Source organism: Chionomys nivalis, chromosome 12 (genome assembly GCF_950005125.1).
Source record: "Chionomys nivalis chromosome 12, mChiNiv1.1, whole genome shotgun sequence".
NCBI lineage: Eukaryota > Metazoa > Chordata > Mammalia > Rodentia > Cricetidae > Chionomys > Chionomys nivalis.
The window spans coordinates 7,200,247-7,225,581 of NC_080097.1; the positions used below are offsets into that span (position 1 = coordinate 7,200,247).

At 37.2% G+C, this 25,335-nt stretch overlaps 1 protein-coding gene across 1 annotated transcript in view; it reads right to left on the reverse strand.

Moving 5' to 3' along the window:
• Positions 1 to 7,757: 7,757 nt before the first annotated feature.
• The window catches only part of Gpc5 (glypican 5), a 1,086,235-nt gene continuing 1,068,657 nt past the window's right edge, over positions 7,758 to 25,335 (reverse strand). The window contains exon 8 of the mRNA XM_057786870.1: positions 7,758 to 11,439. Within this exon, the coding sequence (XP_057642853.1) occupies positions 11,285 to 11,439 (155 nt within the window). The 3' untranslated portion in view covers positions 7,758 to 11,284. The remainder of the gene's footprint in view (positions 11,440 to 25,335) is intronic.

Genomic DNA, 25,335 nt, shown 5'->3' on the forward strand with positions numbered 1-25,335 from the left:
ACCCCATCTGGTGTGTATACAGGCTTTTGGCTAGGGTTGATACCCTGTATCCTTCCCCTGGGACCTTTTCTGATATTTATTCTTTTGCCAGCACCACAGTGCTTTGGTTTTATCTCGCTGTAAATTTTAAAGTCAAGTAGAGAGGATCTTCCAAATTTGTTCTCTTTTTAAGACTGTTTGTTTATTCTGAGTCTCATGTATTTGCATATGAATTTTATGACTCTCTTGTTATTTTCTCCAAAAATGCCAGCTGGGATTTTGTTAGAGAATAAATTGGATATGTAGATGAATTCTGAGATGATTGCCATTTAAACATCATTAAGTTTCTGATGCAAAGATGTGGGATTTCTTTCCATTTATTTAGGTTGTCTTTATTTTTTAAAAATACGATTTTTATTTAAGTTTTTTATATGTGTTGATCTTTTTGATTGATTATAAATGAGCTTTCCCCCTTAATTTCCCCTTTGGATGGTCCATTGCTAAAATATGAGAATACAGTTGTCTTTTATTCTTAAACAGAGTTCTAATCCTATATCAGGGTCTTATTTATTGAATATATTTATTAGTACCATTATTTTATAATTCTTACATGCATATAATTTTATTATATGAAATATAGAGGTGGCATTATTCCAACCTTTAATGTTGTGAAGTTTTTTTCTTTTTGCTTCCATGATGCCTCTTTTGTTTTTTAATTATGAGAATCTCCAATACAGTTATTAATAATAGTATAGATGCCACCTTTCCTTGCCTGGACACCTTCAGTCATAATCACCAACAACTGGGTATGATGATACATGATTGGATGTGTGCATTCTGTGTTTGCGTGTGTATGTTTATGTACATGTGTACATGTGTATATATGTATGTAGGTGTGCTTACTCTTTAGATTAAGATATTTTTCTTTAACACTGAATACTGATTTTTTTCCCCACAGGTAATTGGTACTTATTTGTTGTTGCTATTCTTTGTTTAGCATTTGACTGCATAGGTCTTTGACTGGAACTCATATTTCTGGCTGCTATTGTCTCCTATGCAGTTTCTGAACAATCTGTCAGGATGTAGTTTGACAATATCAGCCAACTGCCAAATCTACCTGGACTTGATCTTCCATCCAGGTGACCTCAGTGAGAAGGGAGATGCTGCACACTCATGGAGCTCTCTGGAGATGTTCTATCTCAGGCTGCCTTGTCTGTAATCCAGATGCCAATGCATGCACCTCAACTTATTGTCTTATTGAGAATTTTTTAAAAGACTTTAATTATTTTGACTAAACTTACATGTATCTCTCCATGGCAAAATGTGCTGTGCACTTTACACCACCATTCTGGAAGCTTCCCCTTTTTAGCCCTTAGTTAAAGTTTATCACCACTAGAGGTAGGTCCTTAGGACAGATTTTGATAAAATATGTAAATAACATTACTCTGGGCTAATAAACATTCTATGGCTTTAGATTTATAACCAAGGAAGACTACTCAAGTTTTATTGAATAAAGATGAATATTAAGCCCATGAGAAACCTGAATCAAAGTGAAAGAAGGCCTCATGGAAGGTTGTTAGATAGTTTATGAGATGCAGCTGTGATATTTGTCACAGATTTGGGTAAAACTATGTATTTTCACCATTCTCCTATTAGAAACTTGTAACTACCATCTGTGCTCACATGGCATTCCTTCTGTACAATGCTGCCTCACACTGTCCCTGTCCCCAATCAGCTGTGAATGGAAAGGGATCGTGTTTCAGTGCTCCTCCGTAGGGACTAAATCTTGGCAAGCACAGCGACTCAGCAAACCACCTCCTATCACAGATGTTTTCAACATTTCATGGCTCTCAGTATGCATTTCACTGTACGATCACATCAGATGCATAAAAGCTGCAAATGCATAGGCTCAGAAAGAAGGCATTTTGTGTGTAACATTAACACTATGATAATCTGTATTTTTGATGTTTTCCATTTTCAGATTGTGATGGCTAATACTGATTATCTACTTGATATCCAAGAGGTACACCTCCATGCATCCAGGTAAAGGATTTGCTGGACTAAGTTTAGCTTCTGAGACTCTCTACAGGGGCTTGTGTTGATTGAGTTCAGTAATGTGGAAAGATCCATCTTAACCATGGGTGGGGAAGTTATCCGAGCAGGGCATTCTGGGGTGTAGAAAATGGAGAGGGAAAGATGCTTCTGGGCATGGATGCACTGATTCATTACTTTCTGCTCCTAATTTCTGAAGCTGTTTCAGGTTCCTGGTACCTTGACTTTTCTACAATGATGGACTGTCACCTGATGTTGCAAGCCAAGGAAAGTTTGTTTCCTTTAACGTACTTTCGCCAGGATAATTTTCATGGCATCGGAAAAGAAAATTAAAGTAAAAATATTTTTTTGCAGATAGTTTCTATGTATCAAGATTTATTTTCTTTCCATTCTAATTTCCTTTAACATTGGTGGCAGTTAACATTATAATGTCTTAAGGATACTTTGAGATGGAAAAATCTGTAAGAATGATTAATTGGAACAACTGTAGGAAAACTGAAAAATTAAAATTCTTGGAATACAGATATTGCTAACCACAAACTTAAAACCCAATATATCTCTGAAATAAAAGGGTCTATTGAGCTACTAAATATGAGTCAAACAAAGGAATGAGCGTTTTTGTGGTATATTCATCTGAACACCTGCAGTAGGAAGCACGAGACTATTTACATCAGCTCAAAGCTGTAAGCACTCCTTACTGATGGAAAGGAAACACTGGCTATCGATTAAACCTGTTGGACAGAGAAGAGTGAGGATGGCTTTAGACTAGGGAGTTGATCAATAAAGAGAAAGGCTGTTCCCTTCTGGGGTTGTTTGTTGATAACTCACAAGTTTATCTGGAAAGACAGTGAGGTGAAAGTCCTGGTTGGCTATTGGAATTTAAGGCAAGGCTTCAATGTCAAATATTTTTGCTGGTTTTATCTGCAGTTGTAAACTCACATTTACTTTTGTTCCTCTTTTTATTCAAATTTGGGATCTCTGCAGGATTTTTCTTTCATTATAATAGCTAGTTTAGATTCAAACTACAGATTTGGACTTTTACTAATGTAAAGGTCATTGCCACCACAAAGGATTCAAATAGCTTGTGCAACCTTTTGTCTATTTAGGGGAGAAAGATAAATATGCAATCATAGTAACATAAATTTGTATAATAGAAAAATTTCCTTCCAACTGGTGCAGTCAATGACGCAGAGTGAAGCATATTCATCACTTTGCTGTTGCAGGGGTAAAATGATGGAGGGCATTTATGGAAGAAAAGTTTGAGCTCAAGAGGTCTTGAGTTCATAATGATAGAGAAGCATGACAATAGACTTTGTGGTAGTAGGAGTCAGGCATGGCAGCAAGAACAGGAAGCAAAGGAAGTAGACAGGAAGTAGGAAGTAACGTAGAGTCCCTAAACTCTCAAAGCATGCCTCCAGTGACATACTTCCTCCAAAATGGTCACACATCCTAAATCAATCCAAACACTGCCACCAAATGGGGACTAGGAGAAATTCCTCATTAAAGTCACCACAGTGAGCACACTGATTATGAAATGACAAATACAAAGCAAAGCAAACACCCTAAACAACATAGCAACCAGTTCACTTGTCAGCATTATTGTGACTTGCTTGGATTCTTTTCCATTGGTTACTATGGTCAAGCCAGGTAAAGTAAGAAATTTCTTTCCCTTGTTCTCCCTAAGGAAGAACTAATTTGGCAACATAATCATGATGAGTAAAACCTAGTTTATAAAGATTTTAGTGACAACATTGTTTATGGCAGATCATTAAATATTCAATGTTTCTCAATAGAAGATTGACTCATAAACTATGTAACACTCATAGGAAGAGTTTTATACATCAATTACAATTAGTTTTGAAATTGTACTTATTGATCTAAAAAATTCAAGATATACTGTGAAATTATATATATATATATATATATATATATATATATATATATATATATAACAACAAACACAGAATCATCATATCCTTCTCTGTCTGTCTTCTATATAAACATCAAATTATCCTCCTAATACCAAGCTACCTGTAGTGAGTCTGCAGCTTCTAAATGTTCTATATCTCCCCCAAAAGGGCCATTAACTCGGGCCCAAATGTTCAAATACCTGAGCCTAAGCAGAAACTTCCAATTTAAGCCACAACAAATACCAATAACCTTTATTGCTTTTTGTGTCTTCAGGACACCCTTAGTCAACAAATCTGTGAAGGTATCCCACACCCAACACGAGACTTTTATTTGACAAATGATGGTTTCTGGAAAGAGCACTATCTCTTGTGCAGAATAAATCCAGTTAAACATGTGTGTGTGTGTGTGACAAGTATTGTTTTCCAATATCTATTAGTTTCAGTTCACTATATTTGATGACAGTCTCAGATTCTTTTTGAAAATAATTTATAAATGGGGAAACAAGAACTAAAATTATACGTGTCCCATGTTCATGTGCATACTTTGGTGAACTGTGTCTCAGGCACATGCCACATGTTCACAAGCAAGTCATAGAAGCTGTGACACAGGCCTCCGTCTGCATATTTTCTGAATGATGCTAATATTTGCTTCCACTGCTGCCCTGGTAGTCTTCCTCTGTTTTCTACATTAGACTCTGTACTACAGAACCCCAGCAAATAAGCTTCTCTATTCCACCTTCCTAATCTGCAATAAATTATCAGAGGTGGCAGCATTTGTTTGTGTCTATTTCGAAGTGTCTCTTCGAAAACTCCATGAGAAAGAGAAACGCTGCAAACCAATGTGGGTAATCTTATCATTGACTACCATGCCCTTTGGGGTTTAGTTTTTCAGACTGGCCAATCAAAATGCTATTTGTCTCTGGATATCATGATATGCCATAATTGAATTAGGAAGGCTATAGATCTCAATTCCTGAAAATTATTTAGAACCAAAAATATTATTGACTAACTATTAATGATAGGATTGTAACATTGTCCTTCCTAATAAATAAAAACTGGGCATTTCTCTATCTAGTCTTCATTTTAGTGCCTTGTATGTACAAACACTGCTAAGTTACAGAAACCATCAAGCGAGCAAACTTTCTCTGCCACTGTACCAGTAATGTTTCAAGTTTTAGCTTTGAGATTGAGGAATCTAGTAAGACCATGTGGGATTGTTTGGCTTGAGGACACAACTTTATGAAAGGTGGCTGCAGCTCTAATAGTCACGCTCAAGGTCAGATGGAAAATTACTTCTAAAATATCTGCAATACTTGTTCTGTTTCCTACCGCAAATTTCTATGCTGTAAATCAGCAATGGTGCTGACTGCCCATCAGACAGCCTCGCTAAGGCTTGTGGCATATGGATTCTCCTCAGGATGCTAAACCTTGTCGCTAGGGCTAAATTTAATATGAAAGGAAGACAAACGAGAAGGAAGAAGAACAAGCACGTATGTGATGTGTGTGTGTGTGGGGGGGACTATGAGTATTCAAGTTAAATATCTGGAACTATCGAAGATTTGTCCATACCAATGAGATCCAGAGAAGAAAAACAAAAGAAATATTTTAAAGCCTGGCTGTCTTAAAATACCTACTTAGCAACAGGAACTCTGGAAAAACCTAGAATGATTTGTTACTTAGAAATACCCATGTGAGAATAGCTTTAGCATGAAATAGTTGGGGCACCATTTTTATTTTTATTATTTATTTATTTATTTATTTATTTTTTCTTTTTTTCTTTTTTTGGTTTTTCGAGACAGGGTTTCTCTGTGGCTTTGGAGCCTGTCCTGGAACTAGCTCTTGTAGACCAGGCTTGTCTCGAACTCACAGAGATCCGCCTACCTCTGCCTCCCAAGTGCTGGGATTAAAGGCGTGCGCCACCATCGCCCGGCTATTTTTATTATTTTTAATTTTTTTTTTGTCAATAATAGGTTCTCACCCTGCTGGGGTTGAGATATGCTTACTAGTATAAGCAAACAGATAGAACTGCCTGAATGGGCCAGTCAAAAATACTATCCAACCAAATTCTAATCTGTCATATTAGAAAAACAATTTAGAGTTAAACCTTCAGTCAGGGCAAGTATGATATTGTATGCACTAAAAGAAAGAAGAAAACTCTCCCCGTATAATGCCATAGAACTATCCATTTGTCCAATGTTTCTCACTTTCCAGATAATATTCAAATGCCTGTATACCCTTGCCTTCACATTCTCTTCCCATGTCAACAGCTGTCAACAGGCAGGCTGCAGAGGAAATAATACCATCTCAGGAATATGTTCATCGCAGCAGGAGGTACTATGGGAGATGACTATGAATCACTGCTCATCAGGGGACAGGCATGTTTCTAGTAAATGGTGCATTAGTTTCTTCTTTTACTCATTTCATGTAGTTTGTACCCATTTTTACAGAATAGAAACAGAACATTATTAGACTCAAAGAGGAAGAAAGTGAGGGTAAGAGGAGGCATGTGGGAACAGGAAGAAGGGAGATAAGAGGCCTGGTACTCTCTGATCACCACTGTGGAGCTGCTTCTTTGTAGAGAACACTGTTCTGTTCAAAGTTCAAAGCAAGCTCCTGCATTTGTTTTGCAACCTGGCCTGTGGTTACTTATTTATTTTTCCTCATGTTAGTAGTTACTTAATTATTTTTCCTCATATTAGTGGTTTTAGATGGGTCCTCTTGAGAAAACCTAAGACTTCCTTTTGGTCTACCACCCTTTATTGCTCCTAGCCCAACGGTTTTCAAGCTTGGTACAAAACTGACAAAAGGCCGGGCGGTGGTGGCGCATGTCGGGCGGTGGTGGCGCACGCCTTTAATCCCAGCACTTGGGAGGCAGAGGCAGGCGGATCTCTGTGAGTTCCAGGACAGGCTCCAAAGCCACAGAGAAGAGAAACCCTGTCTCGAAAAACAAAAAACAAAAACAAAACAAAAAAAAAAAACTGACAAAAGTCACATTTTACTCACCCAATTATCAGAGCCATGCTAATGGTTCACACACGCCTCCTCTTTCCAGGAGTTCTCACTCTTGCAGATCCTCCCTCCTGTTTTATGATTTTGTTGCAAATTGCAGTATCTCTTTCTCCTTGAACTTTTGCCACAGTCACAGAAGAAAAGTTTTACCAGAAAGACACAATAGGTAATTTTTTAAACTTCTTGGCAAAACACTTTCCAGCGAACATTTACAGAAGGAAGATGAGACTCTTGAATAACACTTTTGCAAATATATGTACAAATATATTCACTGCCCACTCCATTCCAAATAACTTATTGTGCTACTATGAATAAATTAGTTATACTATGTAACATTTTAAAATTCTTTTATAGATGAAGGAAGTTTTAGAGATAGTGTTTCTTTAAATCTTGATTTTAAAATTAATGGTAACAGCAAAAATTACTAAGTTGAGAAAACAAAACCTCTTTCAATCAGTAAATTGTGCTTTATTGATAATTTAATTAGAAATGAATTCCATGTAATAATATGATTTTAAAATGTTGATGTGCTCAAAGACATACGTAACAATATTATTATTGCCGGGTGGTGGTGGCGCACGCCTTTAATCCCAGCACTCGGGAGGCAGAGGCAGGCGGATCTCTGGGAGTTCGAGGCCAGCCTGGTCTACAAGAGCTAGTTCTGGGACGGGCACCAAAGCTACAGAGAAACCCTGTCTCGAAAAATCAAAAAAAAAAAAAAAAAAAACCCAAAAAACAATATTATTATTGTTTCATATAGCCCATGTAATTTTATTTGAATGCACAATTGACAATCTGAGAAAATACTTACTTCCTTGCACACAGTGAATTTCTTACAGAATAGCAGCAGTCCAGAATAAATTCATGTACAAAGAAAGAAACAATTGTTTTTTGTACTGGAAGGGTTCTGGAGATAAAACGGTAAGGTAAGTGTCTGAAAATAATGTCTAATTGAGTCATTTCCAAGTGTCCTTAGCAAACACTTCAGAAGACACGAGTGTTTGGGGAAAATATCTCATTAACTTCTGCCCTCAGTGAGGAGAAAATACGGCCAATGGCCAGCGTCTCCTGAACAAACAGTAGATTTAAAGGCTAATCCAGGGTGCATAAAGAGGATTCTCTTACAGTCACTGACTTGCCTCTCTCCTACTCCCTTCCTCCCTTCCTGTCTTCTTTACCATCTTTCCTCTTCTCTTTTCTTTTCCAATTCTTCACTCCTCCCTCTCTCCTCTCCTCTCGCTCTCTCTCTTTTAAATTCTTTCTCTAATTTTATTCTGTGCTCTATAGGCCTAGAAATTGTATCCCCATCAGTAGCACAGGAAATAAAAGGTAACTTCATGATTCCATGATAATTACAAAAGTGCTGTATTCTTTTGCATTTTTTGATAGCTGATTTATTTGGGAGCCGCTGTATATGAGTGTGATTTGAATATGTCAGAGACGAACAACTGTCAGAACAAAAAGTCCACATTTTCCTTGCTCACTTTCAATATGCAAATTGACATGTAGTTTGACAATGATGAAATTATGAAGTCAGTACAACTTGATTCCAATAGCAGTAGTCCAGGACAAATTCATGTACTAGCTTAGAGAGTTGAAGAAATCTGGATAGTTTTGATATTAGCACCTATGTTTCTCTCTATCGCTGTGAGACGCTATTGCTTTTAAACTAGGAATGTAAATTGCTTTTCATCAAAGGCCCCCCCACCCCTTTAATTATATAATGATTAGCTGCATGGCATCAGACAAATTTCATGATATCCTAAACCTCACTTCTGTCACTGGTAAAATACAGGTGATAATGTTATTGGGAAGATTGAAAGAGGTTGTGCATAAATTCAATAAACTCATTTATCACTGTGTCTATGAAGAATAACAGGCAAGTAAATTCTCACTCTAATTCTTAACCCACTCTCCCCCAAGAGATGTGAGACACTCAGCTAAGAACTAAAGGTTTTTTTGTAGGCTTTTCTTTTCTTTTTTTTCTTTTCTTTTCAGTTTCTTTTGTTCCTTTTCCTTTTTTTATATATAGTTTTTAGCTACACACCCAAACCCTGCAATAACTTTGTGAGCACTTCAATGTGTATAAAAATCATTCAGGGCTCAGAAACAACTTGGATAAAAATCATTCGATATAAGATATGCGTAAAAACATGATATTTTGATATTTTTAAGTCATCATGGGAGTTGAGATGAATGCTTAAATAATTTTACTCTTGTTTAAACCCTCTTAGATATCATTTCTGGAAATCACCAAGATGAGATTTGGAGCCATATTATAAAAAAACCGATGTCTAAGTCAACCTGGAGAGTGAGGAAGGTCACGTGAGATGCTTTGTTTTATTTGAAAGAACTTTTTACATTATGAAATGCTATATGAATATAAAATGTCACCAAGTGACATGTTAAAGGATGAATACCCTCACCAAGAATACTAAAAATGATGCCTCAGGCTCTTAAAGAAATTCTGCAAACCTCCAAGGGCTCTAAGCTCTCCCAGCAGTGTTCTGACATATGTTGGAGTGTTCATACATGGTTGGAGGGAGACATCACACATTTGAGAACATAAAATGTAGTCTGTAAAATGCACCCATTGATTCTATTGATTCTGTTAGTTCTCTGCTCTTATCCATTTTTAGTAATGCCCCAAATTATCTTGAATCAACTAATTTTGTCAGCATACATCTTAAACTCCTGAGCTGTGCTCTTCAGACTATAAAATGAATTTCCCCTAATTTAGGGACCAAGACATTTTTCTATAGGAAACTAACCTTGGCAGGGGCAAGATTGCATGAGTGACTGAATATTAATTTTTCCTGAGATAGTAACCGGAAAACAATTTAAGTTTGTAGTTTGTGAAGTGCGCTGGTCTGAGTGTAGCTGAAGGGTCAATAGCTACCCACATCTCTGCCTAGAGTAGTAGCCTAAGAAAATTACACAGAGGATCAGCAGGTGAAATACTGGTTCCAGGTTTCAGACATGCTTGAACAGAAAATAAAACCTACTTGAGCAGTTAAAAATATTGTAATTGAAACTGACAACTCTCCAAACACCTGATTGGGAACCTTAGATAGATAAGGTTTGATCATATACTGCTTCCTGATTGGGGAAATCAGTTCTGCCTCTGTCATGTTGGCTGTTAAAATGAATCCTTTACGACCGTTGTCACAGGTCATTTTAAATCCTTCTGAATTATTTGCTTAAGAAGTTCAGCATTTCCTTTTTCTTTTCCTTTGCTTTGTATTCATTAGATTTCCTGGCCATAACCAGGTGTGATACTTCTTAATAAAAACTGACTAAACTCTTCCTCCTTAAGTGCAGCTTTAGAAGACTCCTATCAGTTTCTGTAACTTACCACAGCTGAGAAATTTGGGATGGTGGATTAGCAACTTTCCTGCCGACCACACAGGAAGAGAGCTAAACACTTGCATGCTGCATGTTCTGTCTTATTACCCTCAGCAAGATATTCATCAGACCTTATGCAAAGATAGCCAACTTTGTGCTCCATATGATGCTTTAAAAAATTAGCAAATAACATTTTCAAAATAAATACGTTAGGAATAAACTTTTATTAGTAAAGATGACTATAATAGTCTTTAAAATTTCTCATCAAATAATCAACAGATTTATTGGAGTTTACAAGTATGCTTTCAGACATAACGAGATCTTTTAGGTAAAGGGAAAGGAGGGGACAGAGCCGTGATACTACAATGAATAGGTGCCCTTAAATTACTAAGCTCACTGGCGAAGCTAGAGTGGCAAACATTGTCAAGCTCTTCAGTAAACTTTTGTGAAATCACCCTGCTAATCTACTTTATAACTCACAGACTTTTAGTAACTTTTTCCTGTAACTTGCAAAAATGTAAGACTCACTTAAAAATGCATGCATAATACTCGCCATTGTGTGTTTTGACTTAATATTATTTCTATTCCCAGTGCTTTAAGAAATACTAGTTGTTTTCTGAGCCTGGCAAACATACTCTTCAAATGATGACATTCTCAATTTTAAAAGGAAAGGGTTTGAAATTGAGAAGAATAGAATTAAAGATATACCAAACCCTTCTTATTCAAAGTCACTTCTGAGATTTTCACAGTTTTAGACTTAATGTTAGAATTTAAGAAGGTTTAAGTTAGACGCCAGGAATTTGAAACCGTCTGTCAAAATCTTGGTTTCTAGGTACTCTGTGGACATTCAAGTTGGCTTCTGAGAAGTTAGCATGACACACTTTTTCCAAATTCAATCATTCCTTTTAAAGAAATCTTCTATTCCAAGCATAAGGAGATATAGGATAAAACAGGACTCCCGTATGGTATGTCCAGACAGAAGAGTTCCATTACCAAAGTCCAAGAATCACCAGCATCCCCATTAGTGTGAGCATCATCGACTCAGTGCCCAATGCACATCCCGCACCAGTTATATCCAGAGTACTTCCATGGTCTGCTCGGTGGACTTGCTTGACATCACTGAAGTTCATGTTGTCCGGCATCCCTGGAGGATACATAAGAAAACACAGAGTGATGCGGGGCTACCTCAACATGAAAGCCTAGTATCCTTCTAATAACCGATAGAACCATGTCACCGACTTCTTGCTTTTCTTCACCCAGATACTGAGCTGTGTGTTTCATAATTACTTAGTTCTGCCCCAGTCCTCATGGAGCAGTGATCTTTTTATATGTTTTATATGGGTATTCTCAGAAATGCTCTAAAAGCAAAGCAAAGTTTTTTTTTTTTTTTTTTTTTTTTTTTTTTTTTTTAATAAATCTCAGGCAGCAAGTGGCCCGGATCCTGTACCAGAAGATCCGTCCTTCCGGAGGGAATCTTCGTCCGGCGACAGATGGAGATAGAGACAGAGACCCTCATCAGAACAACGGACTGAGCCCCCAAGATCCAGTTGAAGAGGAGAAGGAGGGATAAGATGAGCAAGGAAGTCTGGACCGCGAGGGGTTGGTCCATGCACTGAGACAGTGTGCCTGTTCTAATGGGAGCTCACCAAAACCAGCTGGACCGGGACTGAATGAGCATGGGATCAAACTGGACTCTCTGAATGTGGCTGACAATGGGGGCTGACTGAGAAGCCATTGATAAAGGCACTGGGACTTGTTTCTACTGCATGTACTGGCTTTTTGGGACCCTAGTCTATTTGGATGCAAAGCTTCCTAGGCCTGGATGTAGGGGGGGAGGGCCTTGGACTTGCCACAGGGCTGGGTTCCCTGCCCTCTCTTAAGGAGGAAGGGGGAGGGAGGAGGATGAGTGGGGGAGCAGGAGGGTGGAGGGGAGGAAGTGTAAATTTTTGAATGGAAAAAATAAATAAAAAATAATTCTCTGGTGATATATTTCTAATGTCATCAAGTGGTAAAGAAGCAAAGAAATTTAGTGAGCTATAATATCCTGAGATATTCCATTACGTTTTTTCTTATTCTACCAACTATAGAACTAGCAAGTTTTCTCATGAGAAATCAACAAGGTAAGAGGAAACAATTAAATAAGACTGCTTAAATTTGAGTTTCTAGATATTGCCTTCTATCAGAATAAAGTAATCATAGGACTTTTTTGCTTATTTATTTTTATTGTTCCATTAATATTTTTATTAAATCACATTTATGCAATACAACGTGATGTCATGATATAACACAATGTGGAATAAATAACTCATTTTGTATTGTGACTTTAACATTTACCTAGCAACTTCAAAATGTACAATACAATATTATGAGAAATACTTATTGTTTTGTACTGTGTCTAAACAATATGTCCATCCTGCCTGAATTTCATACTTCCTCTCTGAAACCCTGTCCAATCACCATCTCTTCTTCCCTGACTGGAGGCCTAGAAGTCCCTGGGAAGCAGCATTCTACATTCTGCTTTTGTGAATGTGACTGTTCTGATTTCATGTACGAGATTGGAGATAGGGACACTATTGTGATACTATCCCCCAATCAATGAGTTGTGCAGCCTTTTTGTGCACAGAGAGGTATAGATATAAAGGTAGCAATATAGATATCTGTCCATATATAAGAGAACTCATCAATAAGAACACTGGCAATTGAGCATAAAGATGAAGCACTTGATTCATTTATTCTTTTTTGACTTTCGTTTATTATTGGTTTGTTTATTCATTGGTTTTCTGAGACAGGATTTCTCTGTGTAACAGTCCTAGCTTCCCTGGAACTCGCTCTGTAGAGCAAACTGACCTCGAATTCACAGATATCTGCCTGCCTCTGCTTCCCAGTTGCTGAGATGAAAGGGGTGTGCCACCACCACCCAGCTGAAGCACTTGATTTAAATATGAAAGAAATAAAAGACAGGTGAAGTGATCCTAGTTTTTAATTACTATTCCCGTGCATTATGGATTTGACAGGCTGGGGAGAGAATGGTCTTTCAGTGATTTACAATAAACCAATCCTTTCCTTCAGGTGGTAGGTGTTAGTGTGATACACTCAGAGAACTGCTATTCTATCGCTCATTATCTATTGTCTCCAGTGTTCTATAAGGCCATGCGACTCTGAGTTATGTCATGGCATGCTGCTATCAGTCACAATGAAAAGATTTCAACTCAGTGTTACTACAGCCACAAATATTGGCACCATAATTACACTGAGACTGGAAAAAGGGCCTCATATAAGGAAAAGTCAATATTTATGTAATAAGGTCAATACCCATATATAATTCAGAAGGTAAGCTCCACTGCATTCAGGGATGAGAGCATTAAGACAAAGCAAGCTCTGCTGACCTGCTGTATTGATTTTGCAGCCTGAGTCCTGGCATTATTATTCATTGTTTGGGTACTTGTTTTGCCCTTCTGTGTCATTAGGCAAGATGAATAAACTAGCGATTCATTTTTTATAGGGATAGGAGTCGAATGTGAATATTTTAGTCATGGTTTTAAGCCTCTTTCTGAGATAGAGTTTAATAAGGAGCTAAGAGGACTCCAAGCAATTTGAACAAATGCCCCCTCTCCAAGATAATTACATATACTGAAGATTTACAGGCTATACTCCTCTTTTTTTAAGCAATGTGAATCAGTGTTTGGACTGGATTCACGAATTGCTTTTCCATCTTAGGTCTTCCAGGCTGGTGTTTCATTCCTTTCTTCAGGAGCCAGGCACTGATCTAGGTTCTGAGAATACTACCATCTACACACACCTACAAACAGAGTGGCATTCGGTCAGATGCCTCCAAGTCAGGCAAGATCAGGAGGGCTGTATTGCTTTCAACCCAATATCCTGGTTTAATATCAGAGGTATGTGTACTACTAATTAATGTAAGAATCTTAAGGTTTATGGCCTTTGAATAAAAGTGAGGATGCCACCTACAGCTATAGTTACAATTCTAGTCACAGCCTGGAGTTGTCATCTGTAAAGAAATAAAATCATGCTGAAAAGCTAACGTAAAATTGTTTGATACAATGGTTGTTTTCTTAAATTTAAGTAAGTTCGGAAAGTATGCCAAATTTAACCAAAGACTCATTAAAGAAAAATTTGTTCTGGAATTTATTTCATTAATAGATTAAATAAAAACAAAGTAAGATTTGAACAATCTTCTACATAATAGTAGTACACAAAGAAACTGATCTATACATATTTCTTCCTCTAGTGGCTGTCAGTCTACTTGGGGATTGATAAAGAGTTGTGTTTTGGAAAAATTCAACACAGTGTTAAAACATGGGCACTGTTTTTACAGGTGGCACCATGGAGGCTGTACAAATAATAGACTAAGTCTGGGGAGATGGACACCCCGAAGGAGATGGCGAAGCGTGTCGGTTCACTTAGTGACAGCTGCAGCACAGTTTCTATGGCAGTTCTCAAATACTGACTCCAGTAGTCCCGTAGGATAGGCAATGTTTAGCGGTTTTTGTAGATGAAGTAGAGGGGCTCAGAGCAGTGATGGCAGATTTTGACATTCCCATGTGGACCTGGGATGTGTTCGGATGTCTCATGCTACAGACTCTCTGGACTTTACAAAGACATTAACACATCAACAATTTTGTTGAAAACAGAAAAAGAGATGATTTTGTTGTCATCTCCCTTGACATTTGGAATGACTGATAACATGTGCCAATTTTCTATGTTAGTTAAGCAACATGAAATATTCAGAAGTGAGGGATATGTGGCTGGTGAAGGTAGATCAGGGACCTAAGGATTTGGGGAGGATTCCAGATCGTCTTTATCATGAACAGGGACACTTTTTCAGTGAGGCAAAGAGGACTAAGGCTTTCCTGTATACACCTCCCTTTCATCTATTTACATGCCATAAAATTCTCCAGTTTCACTAAGCCATGAAGACTGTGTCTAAGGATAGTTTTTTGAAAGAAGGAAAACTGCAGGGACTTGATTGTCAAAATTGCCAATTTGTTTACTTAGTCCCCAAATCTCGTCCCCATCTGTTAGAGACTGTGATACAGTCTCCGTGTGTAGTGTACACTCACAGCGAAGTCATAGTTTGGTGGATCTAAAACAAAAAGAACAAAACTAGAATACCAGGAACCTTTTACAAATTGTTGAAAGGTAAAGGGAAATTGAAATGTCGAAAGCAAAACTACAGAATATTATTTGCACTCAACACTGAGATGATCACGGCATCAAAGAAATTTCTTTCTAGAAAGGATCGTCATAAAATCATGGCACCTTGTCTGTTGTACAGTGTGGCTTGAATGAATATTGCTGAAATAGTAATTGAATAATGAGCTCCTTCCCACACCAGAGCACATTTAACTTTTTTCTTCCCTTCTGAAGATTAGGAACAGATGTAGGAATTGTTATTTACTCAAGGTCTCCTGGTCACAAGTGAAGATCAGTACAATCCACTCGTCAAGTCCAGCACCATGCTCAGATGAACATACACTCATAGCATTGACTTTACAGGAAGTTCTGGTTTTGCCGGAGCATGGGTGAGTAAGTAACTTCAGTTGTTCTTCAAGAGGACAGAATTTTAAAATCTTTGGGATGAGAGCTCTTTTGGTGAGAAAAGAGAGTTTATCACAACATTGTATAGGACCAGAAATTAAAGTATAACAATTAAAAGGTAAAAAAGCATACATTTGTACTTTATTTATAACTGGGGAACAGTCCTATAAGATTGTTAAGGCAGGATTTATAAAGAAAATATTCATGACTTAACTCTACAAAAGAATGAATTTCTTTATGATATAAATAAGTATTATAAGAGCAAGGGACACTGTGGACTAGAGATAATACACATCACATACTTCAGTGAGTGAATAGGGCTTTAACAGAATTCTTGAATTCTATACAAAATCCACACATGTTCTTATAGGATAATGGTAAAAGAAAACCAAGAGTAATTACAAGAAAAAAATTTGAATTAAGACTAATAAATTGTCTTTAAATAAATATAATTTTTTATATAGAGAGATGTCAATTATATTTTGTTCAGTTCATGGACAACAGAATATATTGGCAGGGAGACTTTTGGAAAAATTACCAAAATTTATTAAAACTGTTTAAATGTACATTTATACAGACAAAATAATTTTATTTTTCAACCTGGTCTATGAGAATAATTAAGAAAATATGCACACAATTATTCACAAAATGTATATGTTAGTGAAAATTATTAGCCATTATGTGGCCATTAATATGAAATCATGTTAAAATATGAGGTAGATTGACTTATTAAAATCATGGGAAGTAGAAAAAGACAAGATTTCCTGAGTAAGTCTCCCTGGGGACCTTGGGGGAGGGTTGAAGGAGGGAGGGGAGAGGCAAGGAAGGGAGCAGAGAAAAATGTAGAGCTCAATAAAAATCAATAAAAAATAAAAACTATTAAAATAGATTTTGGTAGAGTTTATATATTGCTAGCTATATCCTTTTGTCTCAATCAAATATTACCATATTCCTATGAAAGTAGTAATTCCATCATTAATTTTTGTATTGACATTGTACGCTCCTAGTAGTAAATTTGTGAATTAATACATTGAGAACTATAATTCAAGGAAGAAAACTATAAAATTATAAAAATATGATTCCTTAAGCTTGTTTCTTTTATTATAAAGACTAAGAATATATCGAATCAACTGAGAATGTGAAATAAAAATGAGAAGTGGATATGAATGAAGAAGCCATGGATACTATATGTTTGTACGCATACATACATTGTGAGAAAAATTGACAAAGTTGCTAAGGATTTCCAACCTGATCTTCCTGTGGAAGTAACTTGAGCAGAACCTCTTCCTTAGTGACATGGCGGGTGAATTGTTTAAAATCCAGGTACGGTGGTTTCAAAGAAAATGGCCCCCAAAAGCCCAAAAGAAGTGAGGTATGCCATTGTTGGATTAGATGGAGTATTTCACAGTGAATGTGGGCTTTGCAGACTCATATGTGCTGAAAACACTGCCTAGTGTTTTGTTTTACTTCCTGTTGTCTGACGATCAAAATGTAGGATTCTCAGCTCCTTCTCCACCCCCATATCCGCTTGCATGCTGTCATGCTCCCGACCATGGTGATAATGGACTAAACCTCTGAAATTGTAAGCTGCCTGTTCAATTAAATATTTTCCTTTATAAGAGTTGCCGTGGTCGTGGTGTTTCTTCAGAGCAATAGAAACCCCAAATAAGACACCAGGTGTATTTAGCACAATGTCGAATCACTCCCAAGAGTGTCATAGGCATTTCTATAGAGGCCATGATCAGAGCATAACAATATAGTTGAATACAGAGGTGTCTACTGGTCCTGTAGCCCTTGAACATGCCTAATTGATAGACAACTTAGGGACTTCCTACTTGGTATGCCAAAAGTCTAGTTAATGAAGCTGTCCTAGTTCAAGTGTTTCCTTATTTAACAGTAAGTGTAGCTTTGCTTCAGCATAGACCTTGGAAAGAATGTTATTTTTATTTAATATTCGTTACTTTTTTGTTGCTGTCACAAACGCCATGACCAATACCCACTTATGGAAGAGTAATTACAGTTCAGAGTTCTAGATGGAAAGTTCATAGTGGCATAGTAGACAAGACAACAGGCAGCCTTGCTGGAAGGAGAGAGACCACATCTTCCAACACAAGCAGAGCAGAGACAACAAACTGAAAGTGGAGTGAGGCTTTGAACCCTCAAAGCCCAGCTTCAGTGATAAACCTCCACCAGCAACGTTCTACCGCCTAAAGCTTTCATAACCTCCAAAAAGATCATCATCCCCTGGGAAGCAAGTGTTCATATATGTGAGACTCTGGAGGATACCTATCATTCAAACACACAGAGAGGTTTTCTGTTCCTGGTACCTTCCATTCTGTAGTAATCATCCTTCTAGCTCTTCAAGTGTGCCTTAGTGCTGATTGAGGATCTTATCAGAAACTACACATATATACATCTGATCTGAAAGCTATGTAATTTAAACAGTTTCATTGTGGTGTTTCTTTTATAAATAGCTTTATCGTGAATTTCTTCTGGAATGATTTTTCTAGTAGAATCTTATAGAAGTCACTTTTGTATAGTTGGTTATTAATAAAACATCAAAGTATATTTATTATCTATATTATAATATTCACTTATATACTGAATTTAGTTGTAGGAATTCATTCTTACTAATGATGTTGGAAATTGTTTTTAAGAAATAAAGGTTGATACGACCAGTTATGTTAATACAATTAGAAAAAATATTTGTTATACCTTATTTACCTTTGTGACAATATTGACTTAAAATAATATTATAAATTAAAATAGCAAAAATTCACTTCCTAAGCAGAGTATAGTGGCTTTCTGTGTTAACAAAGATAATTTTTTAATGTGAACAGAAAAAACCCTGATTACTGTCGGAAGAATAAAACATTAAGTTTAAAAAGTAACAATGGATGGTAAAATAAGCAGATTAATTCATTCTAACCCCCGAAGCAGAGAAATATCATCACTGGTTTCTATGATAATTTAAACTAAATCAAAGGTAGAAGGATGTTTTGAAAAAACTGTCAGTGTTTTTGTCACTTCCCACTTGATTCTTAATTAATTACTAAAGAATATGCTTAACACAAGAAACAACGAGAGAGAATTGGATGAAGATTATATTACTGTCTCTGTTAATTTTCCATCTGTGAGACGAGACACCATGATCAAGAAAACCAATATAAAAAAAGCATTTAATGAGGCCTTGTTTACAATGTCAGAGGGTGAGTTCATGACCATCACAGTAGGAAGGATAACAGCAGGCAGGCAGTCAGGGCATTGTAACAACTCCTGAGTGCTTACAGCTGTCTTATCTGCAAGTTGTAGGGGGAGAGAGAAAGGACGGGGGAGGGAGGGAGGGAGAGAGAGAGAAAGAGAGGGGGGGAGAGGGGGAGAGAGAGAGAGAGAGAGAGAGAGAGAGAGAGAGAGAGGGAGGGAGGGAGGGAGAGAGAAAGGGAGGGAGGGAGAGAGAGACAGAGAGAGAGAGAGAGAGAGAGAGAGAGAGAGAGAGAGACTGGGTCTTAGTCAGAGCCCACTCACCAGTGACAAATCTCCTTTAACAAGGCCACACCCACACCTCCTAATCCTTCCCAAAACAGTTCTTTCAATTAGGGAACAAGCCTTTAAATATGTGAGTTTATGGGGGCCATTCTGATTCAAACTACTGCACTGACCAAACTAAATGACAAACATGAAAGCCACTGTGTTTTAATGATTGTTGAACTGTAACAAATTAATAAATGAGGGCTATAGTAACAGTTGTAATCAGGGTGCCTGAAAATTGTTGGGGTATCTAACTCAGGGCTAGAGAGGTGACACGGTAGATAGGCGCACTTGCTGTGCAAGCTTAAGGACCTAAGTTCAGATTCACGGCACCAACATGAAAAACGCCGTGTGAGGCTATGTGCCTTTGGCCAGGGTGTGGAGGGGCAGACAGGAGGAGCCCTGGGTCCCAGGGCCCAGCTGGCTTATGTGAAAAATGGCAGGCTCCAGGTTCAAGCTCCAGGTTCTGCGAAACTTGTCTCAAGGGAATGTGCAATGGAGTAATAGAAGACATTGTCTCCTATTTTTATTTAGCCTCTGCATGTATGTATGTCAACAATGTGTGTGACCCCTGATATGCACACATAAAACACAAATATGCTAATGTATCAGTATGGTATAAAAAGAAGTAAGAAATCTTAATAAACTTTTAAGTTGTGTCCAGCTTTGTGTTTTAATGGACATTAAAAATTCAAAGCGAAGCACTTAAAGAATTAATATAGCATGCATACATTATACACATATTTAAAAATAGAGGGTTAATGCAACCTAATAGAAATATAGAAAGAACTAATGAAAATAAAGGCAGAATAAGCAAAAAGAGCCTGATAAACTGAAAATACAAAATCAGATATTAAAGTCACGTGGAAATAATTCAGTGATCTCAAAAATGAAATGAACATCATAAAATAATGAATGTACATCAGGTTTTAAAAAATGTAGTTATACACAAAAATATAATGATATAGAGAGGATTAGAGGCTTGGAAAAATGTACTTTGGGCAAAAACATTTCCCAAAGATAGCCGATGTCATTATAGTAATAAAGGATCCAATGGACTGAAGTATTGAAAAAGATAACAGTGAACATTACATGATGGGAAACCATCCAGTGCAGAAGTAATAATTCCAGCCTAGTGATTGTCACTGCTCTCAAAATGAGCACATGCATAGTTAGTGTGGGCTTTTATCAAAACCACCCATTAGCTGATTCCTTAAACAGATGAAGAGCAGCAAAGTCACATATGGATTGGTAGCTGCAATCGCTGTGAGGACTGAGGAGGGAAAGAGAATGTCACTCCCTTCTGGCCATGATTCTAGTCATCCTCTTGACATTTTTTTTACCCTACCTTGCTCACTCCTCATGGAGGAGGATAAGATGCCCTGATTACTAACATTTCTTAGCAGAATCCTTTATACCAAACTTTGCTATTTCTCGTCTACTTTTGGATTTGCCTGTTCGGGTTTAACTTACTTTTTTTTTTTTTTTAAAATAAAATACAGCCTCAAAAAGCAACCTAAAAGAGAAATTATTATTTTTTTACTCCAGATTACAGCCTATTACAGTGAGGATGTAATGGTTGCAGATACTTGATACCAATGACACAGTACAACCAAAACAGGGTACATGAGAAAGATATATGGAGTCCTGTGATCTGCTATCCCAAGGGAAAAAAAAAATTGGAGGGTTTAGTAGCACACAGGAGACATGAATGGAGAGGGGTAAATACTAAAGGATAGATGTTTAAGTGAAGACAGTGGGATTGTAGAGATGAGAGGGTACAGCGGAATGGGTTAGGCAAAATCAAAGATACATAGAGAATCCTTGTGAAAATCGACCAGCTAGTAAGCTAATTAAAGATGTAATATATTAAAAAGGAATTTGTCCAGAAGTATTCCACATGGGTGAATAATTCTGCTTCCAGAAGACATTATCTATTACTTAATAATTTGTTTTCCAGGGGTAGTATACCTTCTTAAAAGTTGCTGATCAAAGAGACCCCAAAGCACCCCAAATAACATAGAGTAGTTTTCTTACTATTAATTGAATACTAAACTAAATAGCCAGATATATTACCCTATTATTTAAGACAGCACTTGTCTAAGTTAGAGTTACTATTGGTATAATGAAATATCATAAACAAAAAGTAAGTTGAGGAACAAATTTTTTGATTGGCTTATATTTTGACATCATATAGTCCATCACTGAAAAAAGTCAGGGCAGGAACTCAAGCAGGATAAAAATCTAGAGGCAGAAGCTAATGCAAAGCCCATGGAAGAGTGCTGCTTACTGGCTTGCTACCCAGAAGTTACTCAGTCTGCTTTCGTATAGAACTCAGGAACACCAGCCCATGGGAAACAACACCCATATTGGGTTGGTCACTAATCAGGAAAATGCATTACAGGTCAACCTAATATTATGGAGGCAGTTTCTTATTGTGGTTCCCTTCACACAGATGATTTTAACTTTTGTCAAGTTGGCATAAAATTATCCAACATACAACTCTCCTTGGGTAAAGCACATAGAGAGATCACTTCAAACTGGTAAAGACACTTTCCCGGATGGCTAGCTCATATAGTGGCAGAATGTGCTTTGCAGCTACAATTAGAAAGAATTATACCAATGGTCTTACACAGGACTGACTCTAAATGCTGAAACACCAACATGCCTGGCAAGTTGGGTTCATTGCTTAGTGGCATGAAGGTTATGGGGTAAAACCAACCACTTCCAATTAGAATGAATCATGTTCCATAGGAGGGATTTTATATCTGGTGCTGCAAGACTCATCAGAAGCACAATATGGAAGGTTGTCTTTCCTAAGTTAGAACTTATTATTATCTTGCTAAATGGTTATGTTGTCAAACTGGATTCTAAGTAGTTATTCTTGTAGTAATACATTTTACACCACTTTCATCTATGTTTAGAAAAACTTCCTTTTTCTAGTGGGGAGTGGTTATCGCAGAGATTAATGACTGGTAAAGTGTTCAGTGATGGATGAAACACCTGTATCAACCTCCCAATACCCAAGATTCAGGTACAGTCACAGAAGAGGGGACAGAAAGAATGCAGGCACTGGTGGGTGGGACAAAGAGCTATAAAGTACCAACTCCTGACCATGACAAGTCTCTTGCAAATGCCAGCTTATGGCCATCGTGGTTACTTGCACAAGACCTGAGCAATATTAAGCAAGACAAAATTCTATGTTGGACTGCAGGGAGATCTGACAAACCACCCCTATCCAAGGAGGCGTTGGCAGTGTATAATTGCTGAGGAAAGTAAAATTACTTCATTTAGTACATGATCACTGATGGGTGTGTTGCTCTTGTCCCTATCTATGAACATCTGGAAATTACTAACAAGATTCAGGGAATTATTAATAATAATAAAAGGAGGACATTCAGATAGGAGAGATATAATGTAGAGACACTGGCAGACTTGGGATGGAGGTAGTGGTAGATGGATACAATCAGTATATAATTAGTATATAGGAAATATAATTAGTAAATATGAAACTTTCAAGGAATAAAAATATCATTTATAAAGAAAATACAGAAAAATGAATACATGGTTATTTATTTGTGCTCAGCCTCCTCTCCACATGTATACTCTCTGACATACCCTGCATAGGGAATGGTGTTATCCACAGTGGACTGGGTCTTCATACATCAAGACAATTCCCCTCAGGCATGCACACAGGTCATTCTGATCCAGATAATCATTCATTAATACTATCCCCTCAGGTGATTCTAGGTGGTTTTTAGTTGACAATTAGAGTTACTTATCATATCTGTCCCTAGTGAAGACACTCCTCAGATTGTAGTCAGTGTACCATGACTACTTGGGGCAATCTACTACATTTTAAAGCTATGCTTGTAAGTTGATGACAATTCTTAGATGAAATACGAGGCCTCATCAACAATAATATAGGTTGTATTTTTATTCTAATCATCTGATACTTATGAAGATATGATCTTTAATGCACCTGGTTCAAATTCCACATTCATAGGTTTTATCTATTGAGTAAATAAACACACATAGGTAGATAGAGATAATAAACCCATAAATAAAATTGCCAATTAATAACTTGTACATACCATCATATTTGCTACTTTTCTCATTGCTGTAAGAAGGAACTGAAAAACAATTTGATGCAGGAAGGATTTCTTTTTATGTATTTTTTGAGGGCACAGTGGTTCATGGTAGGGAAGGCATAATGGTATAAGTAGCTTATAACTTTGGTGGCAGGAGCATGTGATTGCTTATTTACATTGTGCTGGACCAAGAAGCACAGAGCAGTCTGTAAACCTCCACGCTCATGGCAGGGACCTACTTCCCAGGACACACACCCTTTAAAGGTTCTATAATCTTCCAAAGCAGCATGTTCAGTTGGGAACCAATTGTTAAAACACGAGAGTCTATAGAATACTAAATCAGTTACTTCTTGTTGCAGAGATAAAAAACTACTTATGGAATAAAGAGGTTAGTTTGGCTTAGGATTCCAGTAAGGGGTTCACAATGTTTGGAAGGCAGGGCATTAGGTACAAGAATCCAAGAGATCACTTCTCTAATCAAATGCAGAAAACAGAGGGTGAACTGAAAATGGATCAAGGCTATAAATCCTCAAAACCGACACCTACTGTTGGACTTCTGGAAAGTTTGCACCTCCTAATGGTTCCATAATGGTCAAAACAGCACCACCAAATGTCCCCAAAACAGAGTCTATAGAGGACACTTCTCATTTAAACCCCCACAAGGATTTCCATATTCACTCCAGTGTGTGTGTGTGAGTGTGTGTGTGTGTGTGTTTCTAAATGAAATCACAGATAAACCATTTACCAAAAGGGTTACATATTAAGGCTCAGTTAAGTATCAACAAAAAGACACTAATTTCCCACAAAAATACAGAATTTTGGTGACTTCACAGTAAATTAAAAAATCAAAACTAAAGAAGAACTTTATTTTCTAAATCTCGTCTGTGAACATAAAAGAAATCTGTTGGCAGAGGGAGGCTGCTCATTCGTTCCTGGCTGTCCTGACTCAAAATAACCACATAGAAACTGTATTAATTGCAATACTGTTTGACCAATAGCTTAAGCATATTTCTGGCTAACTCTTATATCTTAATTTAGCCTATTTCTATTAATCTGTGTATCGCCATGTGGCTGTGCAAAGTTCCAGAGTCTGCCTGTTCCAGCAACTACATGGTGTCTCACTGACTCTGCCTTCTTTCTCTCATCATTCAGTTTAGGTTTCCCATCTAGCTCTACTCTGCCCTATCATAGGCCAAAGCAGCTTCTTTATTCTTTAACCAATAAAAGCAACACATATACAGAAGGACTTCCCACATCAGGAATCTAGATCAAGAAAATCAAAACAAGTTGATGGACAAGCAAATTCAAGTGTGTGGAAAGAGACTTTCTCTGCATTCTCAATTTTAGGGTGATGACATTCAATGTAGGGTTATTGCACCTCCTTCCTGGAGAGTCAGTGGTCCTCCATCTAGATTTGCAAGTTTTTCCAGTTGGGAAAATAATGAATCTTTGCTCACTTGTGTCCAAATAATGCAAATTGAACTGTATCTGATGGTGTTCTCAGATTTCTTCTAGATTTTACATTTTTCTGTTTTATGGTATATTTCTTCAATCAATTCCTCTTTATTTTTATTGACATTTTCATATACTTCAAATATTACATTATTTGTCTATAAATTAATCATTAGTTTTGTTTTAATGTGTTCAGGCCAAATAAATACACTACCAAGGCTTTAATTGTTTCGGTAAAATCTCTGACTAACACACACTGTTCTTCATTCATAGATGTAAGATGACTTGTTCGTGAGCTAAAAGGATGGGTACTGAAAATGGTTGGTACTCTATGTATAGGCTTCTGAGGTACTAAATAAGTGCAATCTGACTTTCACTCTTCCTGAGAACCATATTTATTAGTAGGAAAA